General features: G+C 42.4%; 1 protein-coding gene across 3 annotated transcripts in view; it reads left to right on the top strand.

Moving 5' to 3' along the window:
* The window catches only part of LOC129838985 (zinc finger protein ZFP2-like), a 196,097-nt gene extending 169,355 nt beyond the window's left edge, over positions 1-26,742 (top strand). For 2 of the 3 annotated variants that reach the window (XM_055906251.1, XM_055906250.1), the window contains one exon: positions 23,279-26,742. In XM_055906251.1, coding sequence (XP_055762226.1) covers positions 23,279-24,687 — 1,409 coding nt within the window. In that variant the 3' untranslated portion in view covers positions 24,688-26,742. The remainder of the gene's footprint in view (positions 1-23,278) is intronic. The other variant, XR_008756952.1, reaches the window with a different exon arrangement.
* Positions 26,743-27,010: the final 268 nt, after the last annotated feature.

Genomic DNA, 27,010 nt, shown 5'->3' with positions numbered 1-27,010 from the left:
TACTGTATCCTACTGGCATGACCTAGAGAGTTACAACCTACTGCAACCTACTGGCATGACCTATAGAGATACAACCTACTGTATCCTACTGGCATGACCTAGAGAGTTACAACCTACTGTAGCCTACTGGCATGACCTAGAGAGATACAACTTACTGTATCCTACTGGCATGACCTAGAGAGTTACAACCTACTGTAACCTACTGGCATGACCTAGAGAGTTACAAACTACTGTAACCTACTGGCATGACCTAGAGATTTACAACCTACTGTATCCTACTGGCATGACCTAGAGAGTTACAACCTACTGCAACCTACTGGCATGACCTAGAGAGATACAACCTTCTGTAACCTACTGGCATGACCTAGACAGTTCCAACCTACTGTATTCTACTGGCATGACCTAGAGAGATGCAACCTACTGTAACCTACTGGCATGACTAAGAGAGATACAACCTACTGTAAACTGCTGGCATGACCTAGAGAGATACAACCTACTGTAACCTACTGGCATGACCTAGAGACATACAACCTACTGTAAACTACTTGCATGACCTAGAGAGATACAACCTACTGTATTCTACTAGCAAGACCTAGAGAGATACAACCTACTGGCATGACCTAGATAGGTACAACCTACTGTATCCTACTGGCTTGACCTAGAGAGTTACAACTTACTGTAGCCTACTGGCATGACCTAGAGAGTTACAACCTACTGTAGCTTACTGGCATGACCTAGAGAGCTACAACCTACTGTAGCCTACTGGCATGACCTAGAGAGATACAACCTACTGTATCCTACTGGCATGACCTAGAGAGTTACAACCTACTTTAACCTATTGGCATGACCTAGAGTTACAACCTAAAAACTCCTACTCCTAAAACCCCTACTGGAGTTACAACCTACTGTATCCTACTGTCATGACCTAGAGAGTTACAACCTACTGTTTCCTACTGGCATGACCTAGAGAGTTACAACCTACTGTAACCTACTGGCATGACCTAGAGAGTTACAACCTACTGTAACCTACTGGCATGACCTAGAGAGTTACAACCTACTGTAACCTACTGGCATGACCTAGAGAGATACAACCTACTGTATCCTACTGGCATGACCTAGAGAGATACAACCTACTGCAGCCTACTGGCATGACCTAGAGAGGATACAACCTACTGTATCCCACTAGCATGACCTAGAGAGATACAACCTTCTGTAACCTACTGGCATGACCTAGATAGGTACAACCTACTGTAAACTACTTGCATGACCTAGAGAGATACAACCTACTGTATCCTACTAGCATGACCTTGAGAGTTACAACCTACTGTAGGCTAATGGCATGACCAAGAGAGATACAACCTACTGTATCCTACTGGCATGACCTAGAGAGATACAGTCTACTGTAACCTACTGACATGACCTATAGAGATAAAACCTACTGTAGCCTACTAGCATGACCTAGAGAGTTACAACCTACTGTAACCTACTGGCATGACCTAGAGAGATACAATCTACTGTAACCTACTGACATGACCTAGAGAGATAAAACCTACTGTCGCCTACTAGCATGACCTAGAGAGATACAACCTACTGTTATCTACTGGCATGACCTAGAGAGATACAACCTACTGTAAACTACTGGTATGACCTAGAGAGATACTACCTACTGTAACCTACTGGCATTACCTAGAGAGATACAACCTACTGTATCCTACTAGCATGACTTAGAGAGTTACAACCTACTGTAGCCTACTGGCATGACCTAGAGAGTTACAACCTACTGTAACCTACTGGCATGACCTAGAGAAATACAACCTACTGTAGCCTACTGGCATGACCTAGAGAGTTACAACCTACTGTAGCCTACTGGCATGACCTAGAGAGTTACAACCTACTGTAACCTACTGGCATGACCTAGAGAGATACAACCTACTGTAAACTACTTGCATGACCTAGAGAGATACAACCTACTGTATCCTACTAGCATGACCTTGAGAGTTACAACCTACTGTAGGCTACTGGCATGACCTAGAGAGATACAACCAACTGTAACCTACTGGCATGACCTAGATATGTACAACCTACTGTAGCCTACTGGCATGACCTAGAGAGATACAATCTTCTGTAGCTTACTGGCTTGACCTAGAGAGATACAACCTACTGTATCCTACTAGCATGACATAGAGAGATACAACCTACTGTAATCTACTGGCATGACCTAGAGAGATACAACCTACTGTAACCTACTGACATGACCTAGAGAGATACAACCTACTGTAGCCTACTAGCATGACCTAGAGAGATACAACCTATTGTAACCTACTGACATGACCTAGAGAGATACAACCTACTGTATCTTACTAGCATGACATAGAGAGGTACAACCTACTGTAGCCTACTGGCATGACCTAGAGAGATACAACCTACTGTAACCTACTGGCATGACCTAGAGAGATACAACCTACTGTATCCTACTAGCATGACATAGAGAGATACAACCTACTGTAATCTACTGGCATGACCTAGAGAGATACAACCTACTGTAACCTACTGACATGACCTAGAGAGATACAACCTACTGTAGCCTACTAGCATGACCTAGAGAGATACAACCTATTGTAACCTACTGACATGACCTAGAGAGATACAACCTACTGTAGCCTACTAGCATGACCTAGAGAGATACAACCTACTGTAACCTACTGGCATGACCTAGAGAGATACAACCTACTGTAAACTACTGGCATGACCTAGAGAGATACAACCTACTGTAACCTACTGGCATGACCTAGAGAGATACAACCTACTGTAGCCTACTAGCATGAGCTAGAGAGATACAACCTACTGTAACCTACTGACATGACCTAGAGAGATACAACCTACTGTAGCCTACTAGCATGACCTAGAGAGATACAACCTACTGTAACCTACTGGCATGACCTAAAGAGTTACAACCTACTGTAGCCTACTGGCATGACCTAGAGAAATACAACCTACTGGAGCCTACTGGCATAACCTAGAGAGTTACAACATACTGGCATGACCTAGAGAGGTACAACCTACTGTAACATACTGGCATGACCTAGAGAGATGCAACCTACTGTATCCTACTGGCATGACCAAGAGAGATACAACCTACTGTAACCTACCGGCATGTCCTAGAGAGATACAACCTACTGTAGCCTACTGGCATGACCTAGAGAGATACAACCTACTGTATCCTACTGGCATGACCCAGATATATACAACCTACTGTATCCTACTGGCATGGCCTAGAGAGTTACAACCTAAAAACTCCTACTCCTAAAACTCCTACTGGAGTTACAACCTACTGTATCCTACTGTCATGACCTAGAGAGTTACAACCTACTGTTTCCTACTGGCATGACCTAGAGACTTACAACCTACTGTAACCTACTGGCATGACCTAGAGAGCTACAACCTACTGTAGCCTACTTTCATGACCTAGAGAGATACAACTTACTGTATCCTACTGGCATGACCTAGAGAGTTACAACCTACTGTAACCTACTGGCATGACCTAGAGAGTTACAACCTACTGTAACCTACTGGCATGACCTAGAGATTTACAACCTACTGTATCCTACTGGCATGACCTAGAGAGTTACAACCTACTGCAACCTACTGGCATGACCTATAGAGATACAACCTACTGTATCCTACTGGCATGACCTAGAGAGTTACAACCTACTGTAGCCTACTGGCATGACCTAGAGAGATACAACTTACTGTATCCTACTGGCATGACCTAGAGAGTTACAACCTACTGTAACCTACTGGCATGACCTAGAGAGTTACAAACTACTGTAACCTACTGGCATGACCTAGAGATTTACAACCTACTGTATCCTACTGGCATGACCTAGAGAGTTACAACCTACTGCAACCTACTGGCATGACCTAGAGAGATACAACCTTCTGTAACCTACTGGCATGACCTAGACAGTTCCAACCTACTGTATTCTACTGGCATGACCTAGAGAGATGCAACCTACTGTAACCTACTGGCATGACTAAGAGAGATACAACCTACTGTAAACTGCTGGCATGACCTAGAGAGATACAACCTACTGTAACCTACTGGCATGACCTAGAGACATACAACCTACTGTAAACTACTTGCATGACCTAGAGAGTTACAACCTACTTTAACCTATTGGCATGACCTAGAGTTACAACCTAAAAACTCCTACTCCTAAAACCCCTACTGGAGTTACAACCTACTGTATCCTACTGTCATGACCTAGAGAGTTACAACCTACTGTTTCCTACTGGCATGACCTAGAGAGTTACAACCTACTGTAACCTACTTGCATGACCTAGAGAGTTACAACCTACTGTAACCTACTGGCATGACCTAGAGAGTTACAACCTACTGTAACCTACTGGCATGACCTAGAGAGATACAACCTACTGTATCCTACTGGCATGACCTAGAGAGATACAACCTACTGCAGCCTACTGGCATGACCTAGAGAGGATACAACCTACTGTATCCCACTAGCATGACCTAGAGAGATACAACCTTCTGTAACCTACTGGCATGACCTAGATAGGTACAACCTACTGTAAACTACTTGCATGACCTAGAGATACAACCTACTGTATCCTACTAGCATGACCTTGAGAGTTACAACCTACTGTAGGCTAATGGCATGACCAAGAGAGATACAACCTACTGTATCCTACTGGCATGACCTAGAGAGATACAGTCTACTGTAACCTACTGACATGACCTATAGAGATAAAACCTACTGTAGCCTACTAGCATGACCTAGAGAGTTACAACCTACTGTAACCTACTGGCATGACCTAGAGAGATACAATCTACTGTAACCTACTGACATGACCTAGAGAGATAAAACCTACTGTCGCCTACTAGCATGACCTAGAGAGATACAACCTACTGTTATCTACTGGCATGACCTAGAGAGATACAACCTACTGTAAACTACTGGTATGACCTAGAGAGATACTACCTACTGTAACCTACTGGCATTACCTAGAGAGATACAACCTACTGTATCCTACTAGCATGACTTAGAGAGTTACAACCTACTGTAGCCTACTGGCATGACCTAGAGAGTTACAACCTACTGTAACCTACTGGCATGACCTAGAGAAATACAACCTACTGTAGCCTACTGGCATGACCTAGAGAGTTACAACCTACTGTAGCCTACTGGCATGACCTAGAGAGTTACAACCTACTGTAACCTACTGGCATGACCTAGAGAGATACAACCTACTGTAAACTACTTGCATGACCTAGAGAGATACAACCTACTGTATCCTACTAGCATGACCTTGAGAGTTACAACCTACTGTAGGCTACTGGCATGACCTAGAGAGATACAACCAACTGTAACCTACTGGCATGACCTAGATATGTACAACCTACTGTAGCCTACTGGCATGACCTAGAGAGATACAATCTTCTGTAGCTTACTGGCTTGACCTAGAGAGATACAACCTACTGTATCCTACTAGCATGACATAGAGAGATACAACCTACTGTAATCTACTGGCATGACCTAGAGAGATACAACCTACTGTAACCTACTGACATGACCTAGAGAGATACAACCTACTGTAGCCTACTAGCATGACCTAGAGAGATACAACCTATTGTAACCTACTGACATGACCTAGAGAGATACAACCTACTGTATCTTACTAGCATGACATAGAGAGGTACAACCTACTGTAGCCTACTGGCATGACCTAGAGAGATACAACCTACTGTAACCTACTGGCATGACCTAGAGAGATACAACCTACTGTATCCTACTAGCATGACATAGAGAGATACAACCTACTGTAATCTACTGGCATGACCTAGAGAGATACAACCTACTGTAACCTACTGACATGACCTAGAGAGATACAACCTACTGTAGCCTACTAGCATGACCTAGAGAGATACAACCTATTGTAACCTACTGACATGACCTAGAGAGATACAACCTACTGTAGCCTACTAGCATGACCTAGAGAGATACAACCTACTGTAACCTACTGGCATGACCTAGAGAGATACAACCTACTGTAAACTACTGGCATGACCTAGAGAGATACAACCTACTGTAACCTACTGGCATGACCTAGAGAGATACAACCTACTGTAGCCTACTAGCATGAGCTAGAGAGATACAACCTACTGTAACCTACTGACATGACCTAGAGAGATACAACCTACTGTAGCCTACTAGCATGACCTAGAGAGATACAACCTACTGTAACCTACTGGCATGACCTAAAGAGTTACAACCTACTGTAGCCTACTGGCATGACCTAGAGAAATACAACCTACTGGAGCCTACTGGCATAACCTAGAGAGTTACAACATACTGGCATGACCTAGAGAGTTACAACCTACTGTAACATACTGGCATGACCTAGAGAGATGCAACCTACTGTATCCTACTGGCATGACCAAGAGAGATACAACCTACTGTAACCTACCGGCATGTCCTAGAGAGATACAACCTACTGTAGCCTACTGGCATGACCTAGAGAGATACAACCTACTGTATCCTACTGGCATGACCCAGATATATACAACCTACTGTATCCTACTGGCATGGCCTAGAGAGTTACAACCTAAAAACTCCTACTCCTAAAACTCCTACTGGAGTTACAACCTACTGTATCCTACTGTCATGACCTAGAGAGTTACAACCTACTGTTTCCTACTGGCATGACCTAGAGACTTACAACCTACTGTAACCTACTGGCATGACCTAGAGAGCTACAACCTACTGTAGCCTACTTTCATGACCTAGAGAGATACAACTTACTGTATCCTACTGGCATGACCTAGAGAGTTACAACCTACTGTAACCTACTGGCATGACCTAGAGAGTTACAAACTACTGTAACCTACTGGCATGACCTAGAGATTTACAACCTACTGTATCCTACTGGCATGACCTAGAGAGTTACAACCTACTGCAACCTACTGGCATGACCTAGAGAGATACAACCTTCTGTAACCTACTGGCATGACCTAGACAGTTCCAACCTACTGTATTCTACTGGCATGACCTAGAGAGATGCAACCTACTGTAACCTACTGGCATGACTAAGAGAGATACAACCTACTGTAAACTGCTGGCATGACCTAGAGAGATACAACCTACTGTAACCTACTGGCATGACCTAGAGACATACAACCTACTGTAAACTACTTGCATGACCTAGAGAGATACAACCTACTGTATTCTACTAGCAAGACCTAGAGAGATACAACCTACTGGCATGACCTAGATAGGTACAACCTACTGTATCCTACTGGCTTGACCTAGAGAGTTACAACTTACTGTAGCCTACTGGCATGACCTAGAGAGTTACAACCTACTGTAGCTTACTGGCATGACCTAGAGAGTTACAACCTACTGTAACCTACTGGCATGACTTAGAGAGCTACAACCTACTGTAGCCTACTGGCATGATCTAGAGAGATACAACCTACTGTATCCTACTGGCATGACCTAGAGAGTTACAACCTACTTTAACCTATTGGCATGACCTAGAGTTACAACCTAAAAACTCCTACTCCTAAAACCCCTACTGGAGTTACAACCTACTGTATCCTACTGTCATGACCTAGAGAGTTACAACCTACTGTTTCCTACTGGCATGACCTAGAGAGTTACAACCTACTGTAACCTACTGGCATGACCTAGAGAGTTACAACCTACTGTAACCTACTGGCATGACCTAGAGAGTTACAACCTACTGTAACCTACTGGCATGACCTAGAGAGATACAACCTACTGTAACCTACTGACATGACCTATAGAGATAAAACCTACTGTAGCCTACTAGCATGACCTAGAGAGTTACAACCTACTGTAACCTACTGGCATGACCTAGAGAGATACAATCTACTGTAACCTACTGACATGACCTAGAGAGATAAAACCTACTGTCGCCTACTAGCATGACCTAGAGAGATACAACCTACTGTTATCTACTGGCATGACCTAGAGAGATACAACCTACTGTAAACTACTGGTATGACCTAGAGAGATACTACCTACTGTAACCTACTGGCATTACCTAGAGAGATACAACCTACTGTATCCTACTAGCATGACTTAGAGATTTACAACCTACTGTAGCCTACTGGCATGACCTAGAGAGTTACAACCTACTGTAACCTACTGGCATGACCTAGAGAAATACAACCTACTGTAGCCTACTGGCATGACCTAGAGAGTTACAACCTACTGTAGCCTACTGGCATGACCTAGAGAGTTACAACCTACTGTAACCTACTGGCATGACCTAGAGAGATACAACCTACTGTAAACTACTTGCATGACCTAGAGAGATACAACCTACTGTATCCTACTAGCATGACCTTGAGAGTTACAACCTACTGTAGGCTACTGGCATGACCTAGAGAGATACAACCAACTGTAACCTACTGGCATGACCTAGATATGTACAACCTACTGTAGCCTACTGGCATGACCTAGAGAGATACAATCTTCTGTAGCTTACTGGCTTGACCTAGAGAGATACAACCTACTGTATCCTACTAGCATGACATAGAGAGATACAACCTACTGTAATCTACTGGCATGACCTAGAGAGATACAACCTACTGTAACCTACTGACATGACCTAGAGAGATACAACCTACTGTAGCCTACTAGCATGACCTAGAGAGATACAACCTACTGTAACCTACTGACATGACCTAGAGAGATACAACCTACTGTAGCCTACTAGCATGACCTAGAGAGATACAACCTACTGTAACCTACTGGCATGACCTAGAGAGTTACAACCTACTGTAGCCTACTGGCATGACCTAGAGAAATACAACCTACTGGAGCCTACTGGCATAACCTAGAGAGTTACAACATACTGGCATGACCTAGAGAGTTACAACCTACTGTAACCTACTGGCATGACCTAGAGAGTTACAAACTACTGTAACCTACTGGCATGACCTAGAGATTTACAACCTACTGTATCCTACTGGCATGACCTAGAGAGTTACAACCTACTGCAACCTACTGGCATGACCTAGAGAGATACAACCTACTGTATCCTACTGGCATGACCTAGAGAGTTACAACCTACTGTAGCCTACTGGCATGACCTAGAGAGATACAACTTACTGTATCCTACTGGCATGACCTAGAGAGTTACAACCTACTGTAACCTACTGGCATGACCTAGAGAGTTACAAACTACTGTAACCTACTGGCATGACCTAGAGATTTACAACCTACTGTATCCTACTGGCATGACCTAGAGAGATACAACCTACTGCAGCCTACTGGCATGACCTAGAGAGGATACAACCTACTGTATCCCACTAGCATGACCTAGAGAGATACAACCTTCTGTAACCTACTGGCATGACCTAGATAGGTACAACCTACTGTAAACTACTTGCATGACCTAGAGAGATACAACCTACTGTATCCTACTAGCATGACCTTGAGAGTTACAACCTACTGTAGGCTAATGGCATGACCAAGAGAGATACAACCTACTGTATCCTACTGGCATGACCTAGAGAGATACAGTCTACTGTAACCTACTGACATGACCTATAGAGATAAAACCTACTGTAGCCTACTAGCATGACCTAGAGAGTTACAACCTACTGTAGCCTTCTGACATGACCTAGAGAGTTACAACCAACTGTAACCTACTGGCATGACCTAGAGAGATACAATCTACTGTAACCTACTGACATGACCTAGAGAGATAAAACCTACTGTCGCCTACTAGCATGACCTAGAGAGATACAACCTACTGTTATCTACTGGCATGACCTAGAGAGATACAACCTACTGTAAACTACTGGTATGACCTAGAGAGATACTACCTACTGTAACCTACTGGCATTACCTAGAGAGTTACAACCTACTGTAGCCTACTGGCATGACCTAGAGAGTTACAACCTACTGTAACCTACTGGCATGACCTAGAGAAATACAACCTACTGTAGCCTACTGGCATGACCTAGAGAGTTACAACCTACTGTAGCCTACTGGCATGACCTAGAGAGTTACAACCTACTGTATCCTACTAGCATGACCTTGAGAGTTACAACCTACTGTAGGCTACTGGCATGACCTAGAGAGATACAACCAACTGTAACCTACTGGCATGACCAAGATATGTACAACCTACTGTAGCCTACTGGCATGACCTAGAGAGATACAATCTTCTGTAGCTTACTGGCTTGACCTAGAGAGATACAACCTACTGTATCCTACTAGCATGACATAGAGAGATACAACCTACTGTAATCTACTGGCATGACCTAGAGAGATACAACCTACTGTAACCTACTGACATGACCTAGAGAGATACAACCTACTGTAGCCTACTAGCATGACCTAGAGAGATACAACCTATTGTAACCTACTGACATGACCTAGAGAGATACAACCTACTGTAGCCTACTAGCATGACCTAGAGAGATACAACCTACTGTAACCTACTGGCATGCCCTAGAGAGATACAACCTACTGTAAACTACTGGCATGACCTAGAGAGATACAACCTACTGTAACCTACTGGCATGACCTAGAGAGATACAACCTACTGTAGCCTACTAGCATGACCTAGAGAGATACAACCTACTGTAACCTACTGACATGACCTAGAGAGATACAACCTACTGTAGCCTACTAGCATGACCTAGAGAGATACAACCTACTGTAACCTACTGGCATGACCTAGAGAGTTACAACCTACTGTAGCCTACTGGCATGACCTAGAGAAATACAACCTACTGGAGCCTACTGGCATAACCTAGAGAGTTACAACATACTGGCATGACCTAGAGAGTTACAACCTACTGTAACATACTGGCATGACCTAGAGAGATGCAACCTACTGTATCCTACTGGCATGACCAAGAGAGATACAACCTACTGTAACCTACCGGCATGTCCTAGAGAGATACAACCTACTGTAGCCTACTGGCATGACCTAGAGAGATACAACCTACTGTACCCTACTGGCATGACCCAGATATATACAACCTACTGTATCCTACTGGCATGGCCTAGAGAGTTACAACCTAAAAACTCCTACTCCTAAAACTCCTACTGGAGTTACAACCTACTGTATCCTACTGTCATGACCTAGAGAGTTACAACCTACTGTTTCCTACTGGCATGACCTAGAGACTTACAACCTACTGTAACCTACTGGCATGACCTATAGAGCTACAACCTACTGTAGCCTACTTTCATGACCTAGAGAGATACAACTTACTGTATCCTACTGGCATGACCTAGAGATTTACAACCTACTGTATCCTACTGGCATGACCTAGAGAGTTACAACCTACTGCAACCTACTGGCATGACCTAGAGAGATACAACCTACTGTATCCTACTGGCATGACCTAGAGAGTTACAACCTACTGTAGCCTACTGGCATGACCTAGAGAGATACAACTTACTGTATCCTACTGGCATGACCTAGAGAGTTACAACCTACTGTAACCTACTGGCATGACCTAGAGAGTTACAAACTACTGTAACCTACTGGCATGACCTAGAGATTTACAACCTACTGTATCCTACTGGCATGACCTAGAGAGTTACAACCTACTGCAACCTACTGGCATGACCTAGAGAGATACAACCTTCTGTAACCTACTGGCATGACCTAGACAGTTCCAACCTACTGTATTCTACTGGCATGACCTAGAGAGATGCAACCTACTGTAACCTACTGGCATGACCTAGAGACATACAACCTACTGTAAACTACTTGCATGACCTAGAGAGATACAACCTACTGTATTCTACTAGCAAGACCTAGAGTTACAACCTACTGGCATGACCTAGATAGGTACAACCTACTGTATCCTACTGGCTTGACCTAGAGAGTTACAACTTACTGTAGCCAACTGGCATGACCTAGAGAGTTACAACCTACTGTAGCTTACTGGCATGACCTAGAGAGTTACAACCTACTGTATCCTACTGGCTTGACCTAGAGAGTTACAACTTACTGTAGCCTACTGGCATGACCTAGAGAGTTACAACCTACTGTAGCTTACTGGCATGACCTAGAGAGTTACAACCTACTGTAGCTTACTGGCATGACCTAGAGAAATACAACCTACTGGAGCCTACTGGCATGACCTAGAGAGTTACAACATACTGGCATGACCTAGAGAGTTATAACCTACTGTATTCTACTGGCATGACCAAGAGAGATACAATCTACTGTAATCTACCGGCATGTCCTAGAGAAATACAACCTACTGTAGCCTACTGGCATGACCTAGAGAGATACAACCTACTGTATCCTACTGGCATGACCTAGATATATACAACCTACTGTATCCTACTGGCATGACCTAGAGAGATACAACCTACTGTAAACTACTTGCATGACCTATAGAGATACAACCTACTGTATCCTACTAGCATGACCTTGAGAGTTACAACCTACTGTAGGCTACTGGCATGACCTAGAGAGATACAACCTACTGTAACCTACTGGCATGACCTAGACAGTTCCAACCTACTGTAGTCTACTGGCATGACCTAGAGAGATGCAACCTACTGTAACCTACTGGCATGTCCTAGAGAGATACAACCTACTGTAGCCTACTGGCTTGACCTAGAGATACAACCTACTGTATCCTACTAGCATGACCTAGATATATACAACCTACTGTAACCTACTGGCATGACCTAGAGAGTTACAACCTACTGTAACTTACTGGCATGACCTAGATAGATACAACCTACTGTATCCTACTGGCATGACCTAGAGAGTTACAACCTACTGTAACCTATTGGCATGACCTAGAGAGTTACAACCTAAAAACTCCAACTCCTAAAACCCCTACTGGAGTTCCAACCTACTGTATCCTACTGTCATGACCTAGAGAGTTACAACCTACTGTTTCCTACTGGCATGACCTAGAGAGTTACAACCTACTGTAACCTACTGGCATGACCTAGAGAGTTACAACCTACTGTAACCTACTGGCATGACCTAGAGAGTTACAACCTACTGTAACCTACTGGCATGACCTAGAGAGATACAACCTACTGTATCATACTGGCATGACCTAGAGAGATACAACCTACTGTAGCCTACTGGCATGACCTATAGAGGATACAACCTACTGTATCCCACTAGCATGACCTAGAGAGTTACAACCTTCTGTAACCTACTGGCATGACCTGACAGTTCCAACCTACTGTAGTCTACTGGCATGACCTAGAGAGATGCAACCTACTGTAACATACTGGCATGACCTAGAGAGATACAACTTACTGTAGGCTACTGGCGTGACCTAGAGATACAACCTACTGTATCCTACTAGCATGACCTAGAGAGATACAACCTACTGTAACCTACTGGCATGACCTAGAGAGATACAACCTACTTTAAACTACTGGCATGACCTAGAGAGATACAACCTACTGTAAACTACTGGCATGACCTAGAGAGATACAACCTACTGTAGGCTACTGGCATGACCTAGAGAGATACAACCAACTGTAACCTACTGGCATGACCTAGATAGGTACAACCTACTGTATCCTACTGGCATGACCTAGAGAGATACAATCTACTGTAGCTTACTGGCTTGACCTAGAGAGATACAACCTACTGTATCCTACTGACATGACCTAGAGAGATACAACCTACTGTAATCTACTGGCATGACCTAGAGAGATACAACCTACTGTAACCTACTGACATGACCTAGAGAGATACAACCTACTGTAGCCTACTAGCATGACCTAGAGAGATACAACCTACTGTAACCTACTGGCATGACCTAGAGAGATACAACCTACTGTAAACTACTGGCATGACCTAGAGAGATACAACCTACTGTAACCTACTGGCATGACCTAGAGAGATATAACATACTGTATCCTACTGGCATGACCTAGAGAGATACAACCTACTGTAGCTTACTGGCTTGACCTAGAGAGATACAACCTACTGTAGCCTACTGGCATGACCAAGAGAGTTACAACCTACTGTAATATACTGGCATGACCTAGAGAGATACAACCTAATGTATCCTACTGGCATGACCTAGATATATACCACCTACTGTATCCTACTGGCATGACCTAGATATATACAACCTACTGTATCCTACTGGCATGACCTAGAGAGATACAACCTACTTTAGCCTACTGGCATGACCTAGAGAGGATACAATCTACTGTATCCCACTAGCATGACCTAGAGAGATACAACCTACTGTAACCTACTGGCATGACCTAGACAGTTCCAACCTACTGTAGTCTACTGGCATGACCTAGAGAGATGCAACCTACTGTAACCTACTGGCATGTCCTAGAGAGATACAACCTACTGTAGCCTACTGGCTTGACCTAGAGATACAACCTACTGTATCCTACTAACATGACCTAGAGAGATACAACCTACTGTAACCTACTGGCATGACCTAGAGAGTTACAACCTACTGTAACTTACTGGCATGACCTAGATAGGTACAACCTACTGTATCCTACTGGCTTGACCTAGAGAGTTACAACTTACTGTAGCCTACTGGCATGACCTAGAGAGTTACAACCTACTGTAGCTTACTGGCATGACCTAGAGAGTTACAACCTACTGTAGCTTACTGGCATGACCTAGAGAGTTACAACCTACTGTAACCTACTGGCATGACCTAGAGAGCTACAACCTACTGTAACCTACTGGCATGACCTAGAGAAATACAACCTACTGGAGCCTACTGGCATGACCTAGAGAGTTACAACATACTGGCATGACCTAGAGAGTTACAACCTACTGTATTCTACTGGCATGACCAAGAGAGATACAATCTACTGTAATCTACCGGCATGTCCTAGAGAAATACAACCTACTGTAGCCTACTGGCATGACCTAGAGAGATACAACCTACTGTATCCTACTGGCATGACCTAGATATATACAACCTACTGTATCCTACTGGCATGACCTAGAGAGATACAACCTACTGTAAACTACTTGCATGACCTATAGAGATACAACCTACTGTATCCTACTAGCATGACCTTGAGAGTTACAACCTACTGTAGGCTACTGGCATGACCTAGAGAGATACAACCTACTGTAACCTACTGGCATGACCTAGACAGTTCCAACCTACTGTAGTCTACTGGCATGACCTAGAGAGATGCAACCTACTGTAACCTACTGGCATGTCCTAGAGAGATACAACCTACTGTAGCCTACTGGCTTGACCTAGAGATACAACCTACTGTATCCTACTAGCATGACCTAGATATATACAACCTACTGTAACCTACTGGCATGACCTAGAGAGTTACAACCTACTGTAACTTACTGGCATGACCTAGATAGATACAACCTACTGTATCCTACTGGCATGACCTAGAGAGTTACAACCTACTGTAACCTATTGGCATGACCTAGAGAGTTACAACCTAAAAACTCCAACTCCTAAAACCCCTACTGGAGTTCCAACCTACTGTATCCTACTGTCATGACCTAGAGAGTTACAACCTACTGTTTCCTACTGGCATGACCTAGAGAGTTACAACCTACTGTAACCTACTGGCATGACCTAGAGAGTTACAACCTACTGTAACCTACTGGCATGACCTAGAGAGTTACAACCTACTGTAACCTACTGGCATGACCTAGAGAGATACAACCTACTGTATCATACTGGCATGACCTAGAGAGATACAACCTACTGTAGCCTACTGGCATGACCTATAGAGGATACAACCTACTGTATCCCACTAGCATGACCTAGAGAGTTACAACCTTCTGTAACCTACTGGCATGACCTGACAGTTCCAACCTACTGTAGTCTACTGGCATGACCTAGAGAGATGCAACCTACTGTAACATACTGGCATGACCTAGAGAGATACAACTTACTGTAGGCTACTGGCTTGACCTAGAGATACAACCTACTGTATCCTACTAGCATGACCTAGAGAGATACAACCTACTGTAACCTACTGGCATGACCTAGAGAGATACAACCTACTGTAAACTACTGGCATGACCTAGAGAGATACAACCTACTGTAAACTACTTGCATGACCTAGAGAGATACAGCCTACTGTATCCTACTAGCATGACCTTGAGAGTTACAACCTACTGTAGGCCACTGGCATGACCTAGAGAGATACAACCAACTGTAACCTACTGGCATGACCTAGATAGGTACAACCTACTGTATCCTACTGGCATGACCTAGAGAGATACAATCTACTGTAGCTTACTGGCTTGACCTAGAGAGATACAACCTACTGTATCCTACTGACATGACCTAGAGAGATACAACCTACTGTAATCTACTGGCATGACCTAGAGAGATACAACCTACTGTAACCTACTGACATGACCTAGAGAGATACAACCTACTGTAGCCTACTAGCATGACCTAGAGAGATACAACCTACTGTAACCTACTGGCATGACCTAGAGAGATACAACCTACTGTAAACTACTGGCATGACCTAGAGAGATACAACCTACTGTAACCTACTGGCATGACCTAGAGAGATATAACATACTGTATCCTACTGGCATGACCTAGAGAGATACAACCTACTGTAGCTTACTGGCTTGACCTAGAGAGATACAACCTACTGTAGCCTACTGGCATGACCAAGAGAGATACAACCTACTGTAATATACTGGCATGACCTAGAGAGATACAACCTAATGTATCCTACTGGCATGACCTAGATATATACAACCTACTGTATCCTACTGGCATGACCTAGATATATACAACCTACTGTATCCTACTGGCATGACCTAGAGAGATACAACCTACTTTAGCCTACTGGCATGACCTAGAGAGGATACAATCTACTGTATCCCACTAGCATGACCTAGAGAGATACAACCTACTGTAACCTACTGGCATGACCTAGACAGTTCCAACCTACTGTAGTCTACTGGCATGACCTAGAGAGATGCAACCTACTGTAACCTACTGGCATGTCCTAGAGAGATACAACCTACTGTAGCCTACTGGCATGACCAAGAGAGATACAACCTACTGTATCCTACTAACATGACCTAGAGAGATACAACCTACTGTAGCCTTCTGACATGACCTAGAGAGATACAACCTACTGTTATCTACTGGCATGACCTAGAGAGATACAACCTACTGTAAACTACTGGCATGACCTAGAGAGATACAACCTACTGTAACCTACTGGCATGACCTAGAGAGATTCAACCTACTGTATCCTACTAGCATGACTTCGAGAGTTACAACCTACTGTAGCCTACTGGCATGACCTAGAGAGTTACAACCTACTGTAACCTACTGGCATGACCTCGAGAAATACAACCTACTGTAGCCTACTGGCATGACCTAGAGAGTTACAACCTACTGTAACATACTGGCATGACCTAGAGAGTTACAACCTACTGTAACCTGCTGGCATGACCTAGAGAGATACAACCTACTGTATCCTACTGGCATGGCCTAGAGAGATACATTCTACTGTAACCTACTGACATGACCTAGAGAGATAAAACCTACTGTAGCCCACAGGCATGACCGAGAGAGATACAACTTACTGTAGCCTACTGGCATGACCTAGAGAGATACAACCTTCTGTAACCTACTGGCATGACCTAGACAGTTCCAACCTTCTGTAGTCTACTGGCATGACCTAGAAGGATGCAACCTACTGTAACCTACTGGCATGTCCTAGAGAGATACAACCTACTGTATCCTACTGGCATGGCCTAGAGAGATACATTCTACTGTAACCTACTGACATGACCTAGAGAGATAAAACCAACTGTAGCCCACTGGCATGACCGAGAGAGATACAACCTACTGTAATCTACTGGCATGACCTAGAGAGATACAACCTACTGTAGCCTACTGGCATGACCTAGAGAGTTACAACCTACTGTATCCTACTGGCTTGATCTAGAGAGTTACAACCTACTGTAGCCTACTGGCATGACCTAGAGAGTTACAACCTACTCTAACATACTGGCATGACCTAGAGAGTTACAACCTACTGTAGCCTACTGGCATGACCTAGAGAGATACAACCTACTGTATCCTACTGGCATGACCTAGAGAGTTACAACCTACTGTAACCTACTGGCATGACCTAGAGAGCTACAACCTACTGTAGCCTACTGGCATGACCTAGAGAGATACAACCAACTGTATCCTACTGGCATGGCCTAGAGAGTTAAAACCTACTGTATCATACTGGCATGGCCTAGAGAGTTAAAACCTACTGTATCCTACTGGCATGACCTAGAGAGTTACAACCTACTGTAACCTACTGGCATGACCTAGAGAGCTACAACCTACTGTAGCCTACTGGCATGACCTAGAGAGATACAACCTACTGTATCCTACTGGCATGACCTAGAGAGTTACAACCTACAGTAACCTACTGGCATGACCTAGAGAGTTACAACCTACTGTAACCTACTGGCATGACCTAGAGAGTTACAACCTTCTGTATCCCACTGGCATGACCTGGAGAGTTACAACCTACTGTAACCTACTGGCATGACCTAGAGAGATACAACCTACTGTATCCTACTGGCATGACCTAGAGAGTTACAACCTACTGTAACCTACTGGCATGACCTAGAGAGATACAACCTACTGTATCCTACTGGCATGACCTAGAAAGTTACAACCTACTGTAACCTACTGACATGACCTAGAGAGTTACAACCTACTGTAACCTACTGGCATGACCTAGACAGTTACAACCTACTGTAGCCTACTGGCATGATCTAGAGAGTTACAACCTACTGTAACCTACTGGCATGACCTATAGAGATACAACCTACTGTATCCTACTGGCATGACCTAGAGAGTTACAACCTACTGTAACCTACTGGCATGACCTAGAGAGATACAACCTACTGTATTCTACTGGCATGACCTAGAAAGTTACAACCTACTGTAACCTACTGACATGACCTAGACAGTTACAACCTACTGTAGCCTACTGGCTTGACCTAGAGAGCTAAAGTTGTAAAATTCCTGGATTTTAAATGAATAATTTCTTGTAATAATGATATTTTGTATCTTCCTATCCACATGTGGGATCCCTCTCCTTTGTCTTCCTCTCTACACCAATAACAGACAACTACTGTGGGACTCCCAATGGATACATGAATACAGCCTGGATTCGAACCAGGGACTGTAGTGACGCCTCTTGCACTGAGATGCAGTGACTTAGACCGCTGCGTCCGTGTGTGTGTTTAACTTTTTAACTGTACTAGAATGCTTAAAAGGCCGCTAAAATTTTTAATATCGGTTATCGGTATCGTTTTTTGGGACAAGGAAAATATTGGCCAAAAATGTGATATCGGTGCATCCCTTTATTCTAAAATGTATTATTCATTTTTAAATCCTCATCAATCTACACACAATACCCCATAATGTCATCACAATACCCCATAATGCCATCACAATGCCCCTTAATGCCATCACAATACCCCATAATGCCATCACAATATCCCCTAATTCCAAAGCAAAAACAGGTTTAGATTTTTTGCAAATGTATTAAAACTATTCCCCAGGATAACTAGTCTGAGTAATGTAAGATGTAAGATCCCAGGATAACTAGTCTCAGAGTAATGTTAGACCCCAGGATAACTAGTCTGAGTAATGTAAGATGTAAGATCCCAGGATAACTAGTCTCAGAGTAATGTAAGATCCCAGCATAACTAGTCTGAGTAATGTTAGATCCAAGGATAACCAGTCTGACTAATGTTAGATCCCAGGATAACTAGTCTCAGAGTAATGTAAGTTTCAGATAGTTTAACCCATTATAGTCTACGCCTTGTCTGAAGAGGAGGTCCTTCTAAGCTATATGGAATTGTTTTAAGAAGGTTTAAATAACATGAAGGGCTTCCCCAGTATAGTACTGTAGAAACACCCTCCAACATGAAGGGCTTCCCCGTATAGTACTGTAGAAACACCCTCCAACATGAAGGGCTTCCCCAGTATAGTACTGTAGAAACACCCTCCAACATGAAGGGCTTCCCCGGTATAGTACTGTAGAAACACCCTCCAACATGAAGGGCTTCCCCGTATAGTACTGTAGAAACACCCTCCAACATGAAGGGCTTCCCCAGTATAGTACTGTAGAAACACCCTCCAACATGAAGGGCTTCCCCAGTATAGTACTGTAGAAACACCCTCCAACATGAAGGTCTTCCTCAGTATAGTACTGTAGAAACACCCTCCAACATGAAGGGCTTCCCCAGTATAGTACTGTAGAAACACCCTCCAACATGAAGGGCTTTCCCAGTATAGTACTGTAGAAACACCCTACAACATGAAGGGCTTCCCCGGTATAGTACTGTAGAAACACCCTCCAACATCAAGGGCTTCCCCAGTATAGTACTGTAGAAACACCCTCCAACATGAAGGGCTTCCCCAGTATAGTACTGTAGAAACACCCTCCAACATGAAGGGCTTCCCCAGTATAGTACTGTAGAAACACCCTCCAACATGAAGGGCTTCCCCAGTATAGTACTGTAGAAACACCCTCCAACATGAATAGCTTCCCCAGTATAGTACTGTAGAAACACCCTCCAACATGAAGGGCTTCCCCAGTATAGTACTGTTTTAAGGTTATACCAAGGATAATTAGGCTCTCTGATTTTGAATTTTAAGACTCCTTGAAGTATCAAAGTTAACTTCTTCTGGCTGCAAGCCCAACGTCGGTACACTTATGACAACAGCCAGCTCAAGTGCAGGGCGCGAAATGCAAAATATATTTTTTAGAAATATTTAACTTTCACACATTAACAAGTCCAATACAGCAAATGAAAGGTACACATCTTGTGAATCCAGCCAACATGTCCGATTTTTAAAATGTTTTACAGCGAAAACAGCACGTATATTTATGTTAGCTCTCCACCAAATACAAAAAAGGACAGACATTTTTCACAGCACAGGTAGCATGCACAAAGCCAACCTAACTAACCAAGAACCAACCAAACTAACCAACAAACAACTTCATCAGATGACAGTCTTATAACATGTTATTCAATAAATCTATGTTTTGTTCGAAAAATGTGCATATTTCAGGTATAAAGCATAGTTTACATTGCAGCTACAATCAAAAATTGCACCGAAAGCAGCCATAATAATTAGACACCAACATCAAATACCTAATTACTCATCATAAAACATTTCTGAAAAATACATAGTGTACAGCAAATGAAAGACAGGCATCTTGTGATTCCAGCCAATATTTCCGATTTATTAAGTGTTTTACAGCGAAAACACAATATAGCGTTATATTAGCTTACCACAATAGCCAGAAACACAAGCCATTCCCCAGTAGCAAAGGTTAACGATCGTAACAAACCAGCAAAATATATCTAATTTTTGACTAACCTTGATATGCTTCATCAGATGACAGTCCTATAACATCAGGTTATACATACACTTATGTTCTGTTCGAAAATGTGCATATTAGAGCTGAAATCAGTGGTTATACATTGTGCTAATGTAGCATATTTTTCCCACAACGTCCGGATATTTTTCTGACACACATATTCTGACCAAATAGCTATTCATAAACATAACTAAAAAATACATGTTGTATAGGAAATGATAGATACATTACTTCTTAATGAAATCGACGTGTTAGAATTCTAAAAATAACTTCATTACCACATCCAGTTTACGTTATAGCGAGAGAGTACCCAAACTCTGGGCGCAAACGACTAGTTCACATGTACGACAGAGATATGAAATAGCATCATAGAATGGGTCTTACTTTTGGTGATCTTTCATCAGAATGTTGTACAAGGGGTCCTTTGTCGGGAACAATCGTTGTTTGGATTTAGGATGGCCTTTTTCCCTCTCGATTTAGCAAGCACACTTGCCAAGTGGCACGAATCTCCATGTCAACAAACGGAAGAGAACGGAACACGGCAAAACTCCCGAAAAAATTTCAATAATCTGATTAAACTATATTGAAAAAACATACTTTACGATGATATGGTCACATGTATCAAATAAAATCAAAGCCGGAGATATTAGTCGTCCATAACGGCAGCTTTTCAGAAGGCAATTCCAGGTCCATCCTCGCTCTTTCCAGAAAACAGGAAATGGGTGACACGTCGTTCCAAGAGGATTTATTCCACTTCAGACCAAGATAAACACTCCATTTCTTCTCTCACTGCCTCTTGACATCTAGGGGAAGGTGTATGACGTGCATGTATACTAATACGTATCATGCCCATTTATAGGCAGGACCTAGAACAGAGCCTCGATTTCAGACTTCCTGGTCAGGAAGTTTGTGCCAAATGAGTTCTGTTTTACTCACAGATATAACTCAAACGGTTTTAGAAACTAAAGAGTGCTTTCAATCCAATAGTAATAATTATATGCATATTGTACGAGCAAGAATTGAGTACGAGGCCGTTTGAAATGGGCACCTTTTATCTGGCTACTCAATACTGCCCCTGCAGCCCAAACAGGTTAATTTATGTCAAATTATTAGGCCACACTGCTATAACCCATAGTAACACATTGGAAAACATTCACATGGAACAACAGTAACCATAGTAACATTGTTTCCCCCAAAACATCTAAATGAAGTTTGTTCTGAAGTCGCTCTGGATAAGAGCGTCTGCTAAATGACTTAAATGTAAATGTAAAGTGTCTGGTTTCCTCATTAGCAGGGAGGAGTTTCTACAACCAGATATACCACGTCCATAACTAGTGGTTTCCTCATTAGCAGACATACTACATCCATAACTAGTGGTTTCCTCATTAGCAGATATACTGCATCCATAACTAGTGGTTTCCTCATTAGCAGATACACCACATCCATAACTAGCGGTTTCCTCATTAGAAGATATACTACATCCATAACTAGTGGTTTCCTCATTAGCAGGGAGGAGTTTCCACAACCAAATTGCATTTGCATCGCCCTCGTGCAGCAGTTTTATTAAACACAGAAAGGGGCCTATATTGGAGACCAAAAGTCGTCTGGCACACCACTTACAGTTTCAACAACATGAATAACTTATTTCTAGTCTACAAGGTTAGATGTCACTACTAATGTGAAAACAAGACAAAATATGACTGTTCTTGCTCATTTTAAGACAAATGTCAAATAGTCATTACATTCATTACAGACGTCAATTGTTGTACAACTTCATGGCTATGCTGTTGGCATCACTTTTTACAGTCGATTTCCGCTGTTGTGGGCCTTTAACCATCTGTCTGACTTTTTTGTTCACACAGCAGAGAGACTGGACTACCGTGGGTCCTCTGGGGAGCCTCAACAACCTCATGATGCTGACAAGGCAGAGAAGAGTCTCTCCACATCAGAACACCTCAAGAAACACCCGCAGAGATCTTCAGGGAAAAAACCTCACTGCTGCTCTGACGGTGGGAAGAGATTCACCTCCTCAGCAGGCATTAAAATTCATCAGAGAATCCACACAGTGGAGAAACCTTTTAGCTGTACTCAATGTGGGAAGAGTTTTACTCATTCAACCAGCCTGATATCACACCAGAGAACACACACAGGAGAGAAATCTTATATCTGTAGCTGTGGTATATGTGGGAAGAGTTTTACTCGGCTAAGCACCCTGATATCACACCAGAGAACACACACAGGAGAGAAACGAGAGAAACCGTATAACTGTGATGAATGTGGGAAGAGTTTTGATACATCTAGCCATCTTATTGTACACCAAAGAACACACACAGGAGAGAAACCATATAGCTGTACTCAGTGTGGGAAGAGTTTCTTTACATCTAACCATCTGAAGATACACCAGAGAACACACACAGGAGAGAAACCTTTTAGCTGTACTCAATGTGGTAAGAGTTTTACTCAGCTAAGCAGCCTGATATCACACCAGAGAACACACTCAGGAGAGAAACCGTACAGCTGTAATGAATGTGGGAAGAGTTTTACTCACCTAAGCAGCCTGATATCACACCAGATAACACAGACAAGAGATAAACCATACAGCTGTCATGAATGTGGGAAGAGTTTTATTAGCCAAAGCAGCCTGATGTCACACCAGAGAACACACACAGGAGAGAAACCTTATAGCTGTACTCAATGTGGGAAGAGTTTTGTTCAATCTGGCAATCTAAAAGTACACCAGAGAACACACACAGGAGAGAAATCTTATATCTGTGGTCAATGTGGGAAGAGTTTTGTTCAATCTGGTAGTCTAAAAGTACACCAGAGAACACACACAGGAGAGAAATCTTATATCTGTGGTCAATGTGGGAAGAGTTTTTCCTCATCTAGCAGCCTGACTCAACACCAGAGAACACACACAGGTGAGAAATCTTATATCTGTGGTCAATGTGGGAAGAGTTTTAATACATCCAGCATTCTGACTCGACACCAGAGAACACACACAGGAGAGAAACCTTATACCTGTGATCAATGTGGGAAGAGTTTTACTCAGCTAAGCGGCATGATATCACACCGGAGAACACACACGGGAGAGAAACCGTATAGCTGTGATCAATGTGGGAAGAGTTTTGCTACATCTGGCCAGCTGACTTTACATCAGAGAACACACACAGGAGAGAAACCTTATAGCTGTAATCAATGTGACAAGAGATACTCTGATAAAAGGTGTCTGATCAAACATCAGAAAATACATGAAGGAGTTGTTTCATGATATCAATGAATTAATGTTGAATGTTAACATTTGTAGTAGGAGTATTTGAATAATGTCACAATACACACATGAAGAAGTTGTTTCATGATATCAATGAAATGAAATGATGTCACAATGTAGAATGTTTTAACATTGTAGTAGGAGTATTTTAATGATGTCACAATGTAGAACCCTAAACGTTTGCCTCCTTATTATTTGATTTCAACATGATATGGATATTAGCCTCAGGGGGAAAATCCAGGCTCTGAAATGGAAGAGTACTATTTATTTGATTTAACAAAAAGTGACTCACACAAAAAGAGCTGTGTTACACTTACCATGTTGGTGACCCACTTGAATCAAAATGCAACACAAAATGTAGCGAGCTGTTTTCTACAAATTGTCCTCTAACCTGTGATGTACACATTACTCCCAGATTCCGTGTGGTTTTTGAGCTGTTAGTTTTAACAGGACGTGCAACCTCATCTCCCTCCTCTCGCACAATTGATTTCAACATGATATCGATGAGTGATGACAAATAAGTGTTGTGTTCCTTTGTTTCGTGACTCCTACATTTCAATGCATCACTCCAAAATGTAGCTGACTGTCTTCTGCAGGTTGTCCTCTAACCAGTGAGGTGAAATATATCTCCCATTTCCATGTGTTTTTTTAGTTGTGTTAGTTTCAACAGCACGTACAACTTAATTTCCCTCCTAATTGATATCAGTGATTTATTGCTACTTGTCAAAACAACAGCGTTTCTGGTTCTTGTGCAGTTTATAAGGAGCTTGTTTTAAAAAATACAATTATTGTGGCAGATGTTTGTGTATATACCACATGTTAGATTTTCAATTTATCCCAAACTGTTTCTGCATATTGGTTATTGATTTGGACATGTTAAAACTGTGTTTTGACATTGGGTTATCCCACCTAGCAACTATGCAATCAAATATTTCATATTTACATTTCATGTAACATTTAGTAGTGATATTTATTCATGCAACCAACTGACAATTTTTTGGATAGAATTATATTGACATTGTTACCCTGCTTTTAGAATATCAGGGTTAATTCTCACATGTGCCAAACCAAATGTACTAGAGCATGACATTGGGGACTGGGCCCCGATCCAACAACATGCCTTTCGAGTGAACCCTGATAAGGGAGAGAAGCTCTGCAGTTAGGTGGAAAGTTACTATGGATATTGCAGGAGTTTCCTCTTGAAATCAGACTTGTCTGTGGTAAGGACAACTTGGTTGCTGATTGTCTCAAGGGTGGGCAGTCAGAATGCTTTGTGTTTTGCGTTTAGCCTGTGCGTTGCCATGGATCACAATTTATTTTGACTGCACGTTTTTCCGTATTGGAGATTAATTTTGTTTGGGCTCGTTTCAAGGGGACGAGAGTTCTAGAAGCTAGTGAGGTTTCGGTTTCTTTGTGTGAAAAATAAATCTGTTTTTTAATTGTTGTTAGACAGACACCACGTTTATATTGTAGAAGGTGAAGCATTGTAGTTGATTAAAATGTGAAATGGAAGTTGTTTTCTGTTGGTGGTGCACATTCTCTTAAGGTGTTACAGTCTTTGGTTTTGAGGTTTGGACTTCAGAATGTATAGCTCGTTAGCACGTAGGACACACTTATTGGTGTCACCTCGTTGGTCAGTATGTGTCACACCTGTGCTGGCTTGTCCATCTCGTTAGTGGGAAGGCGTTTCACCTGAGCTGGTCCATGTTCTATTTAAGAGTGTCTGGTCCAGTACTCTAGTTGTCTTGATAGATGTCCAGGTGGGTCTCATGGTGGGTGTCTTTTAGGTCCCAGTTGTTGTTTCCAGTCAATTTTCAGTGGACTTTCAGATCCCTTCCTAAAAAAAACAAGCTTAAATTTTGGGATGGATATTGCATCCAATTAATATTTTAATCAATGGCATTTCCTTAGGGTGCCCATCAGTCTTTCAGTTGTTAGTCTTCTGTTTGTTGTGTACTAAATATTTCATTTTTTAATTTGTTTTGTCCTGTGAAGCCATAGTGTTGCATCCATGTCTGAAATGTGCTGCATAAATAAAGCTTGATTAGATTTCAACATATGAACCCAATGACTGACCAATCAACAGACTCTTGTTCCCTCTTAGTATTTGATAATGAATAGAGTACAGTATATACATATGAGATGAGTAATACATAGACTAAGATACAGTAGAATAGGATAGAATACAGTATATACATATGAGATGAGTAATACATAGACTAAGATACAGTAGGATAGAATATAGTATATACATATGAGATGAGTAATACATAGACTAATATACAGTAGAATAGGATAGAATACAGTATATACATATGAGATG

The sequence above is a fragment of the Salvelinus fontinalis genome, chromosome 40 (assembly GCF_029448725.1).
Source record: "Salvelinus fontinalis isolate EN_2023a chromosome 40, ASM2944872v1, whole genome shotgun sequence".
NCBI lineage: Eukaryota > Metazoa > Chordata > Actinopteri > Salmoniformes > Salmonidae > Salvelinus > Salvelinus fontinalis.
Note: the sequence above shows the minus strand (reverse complement) of the source record. Positions and strands in the feature narration are given on the sequence as shown.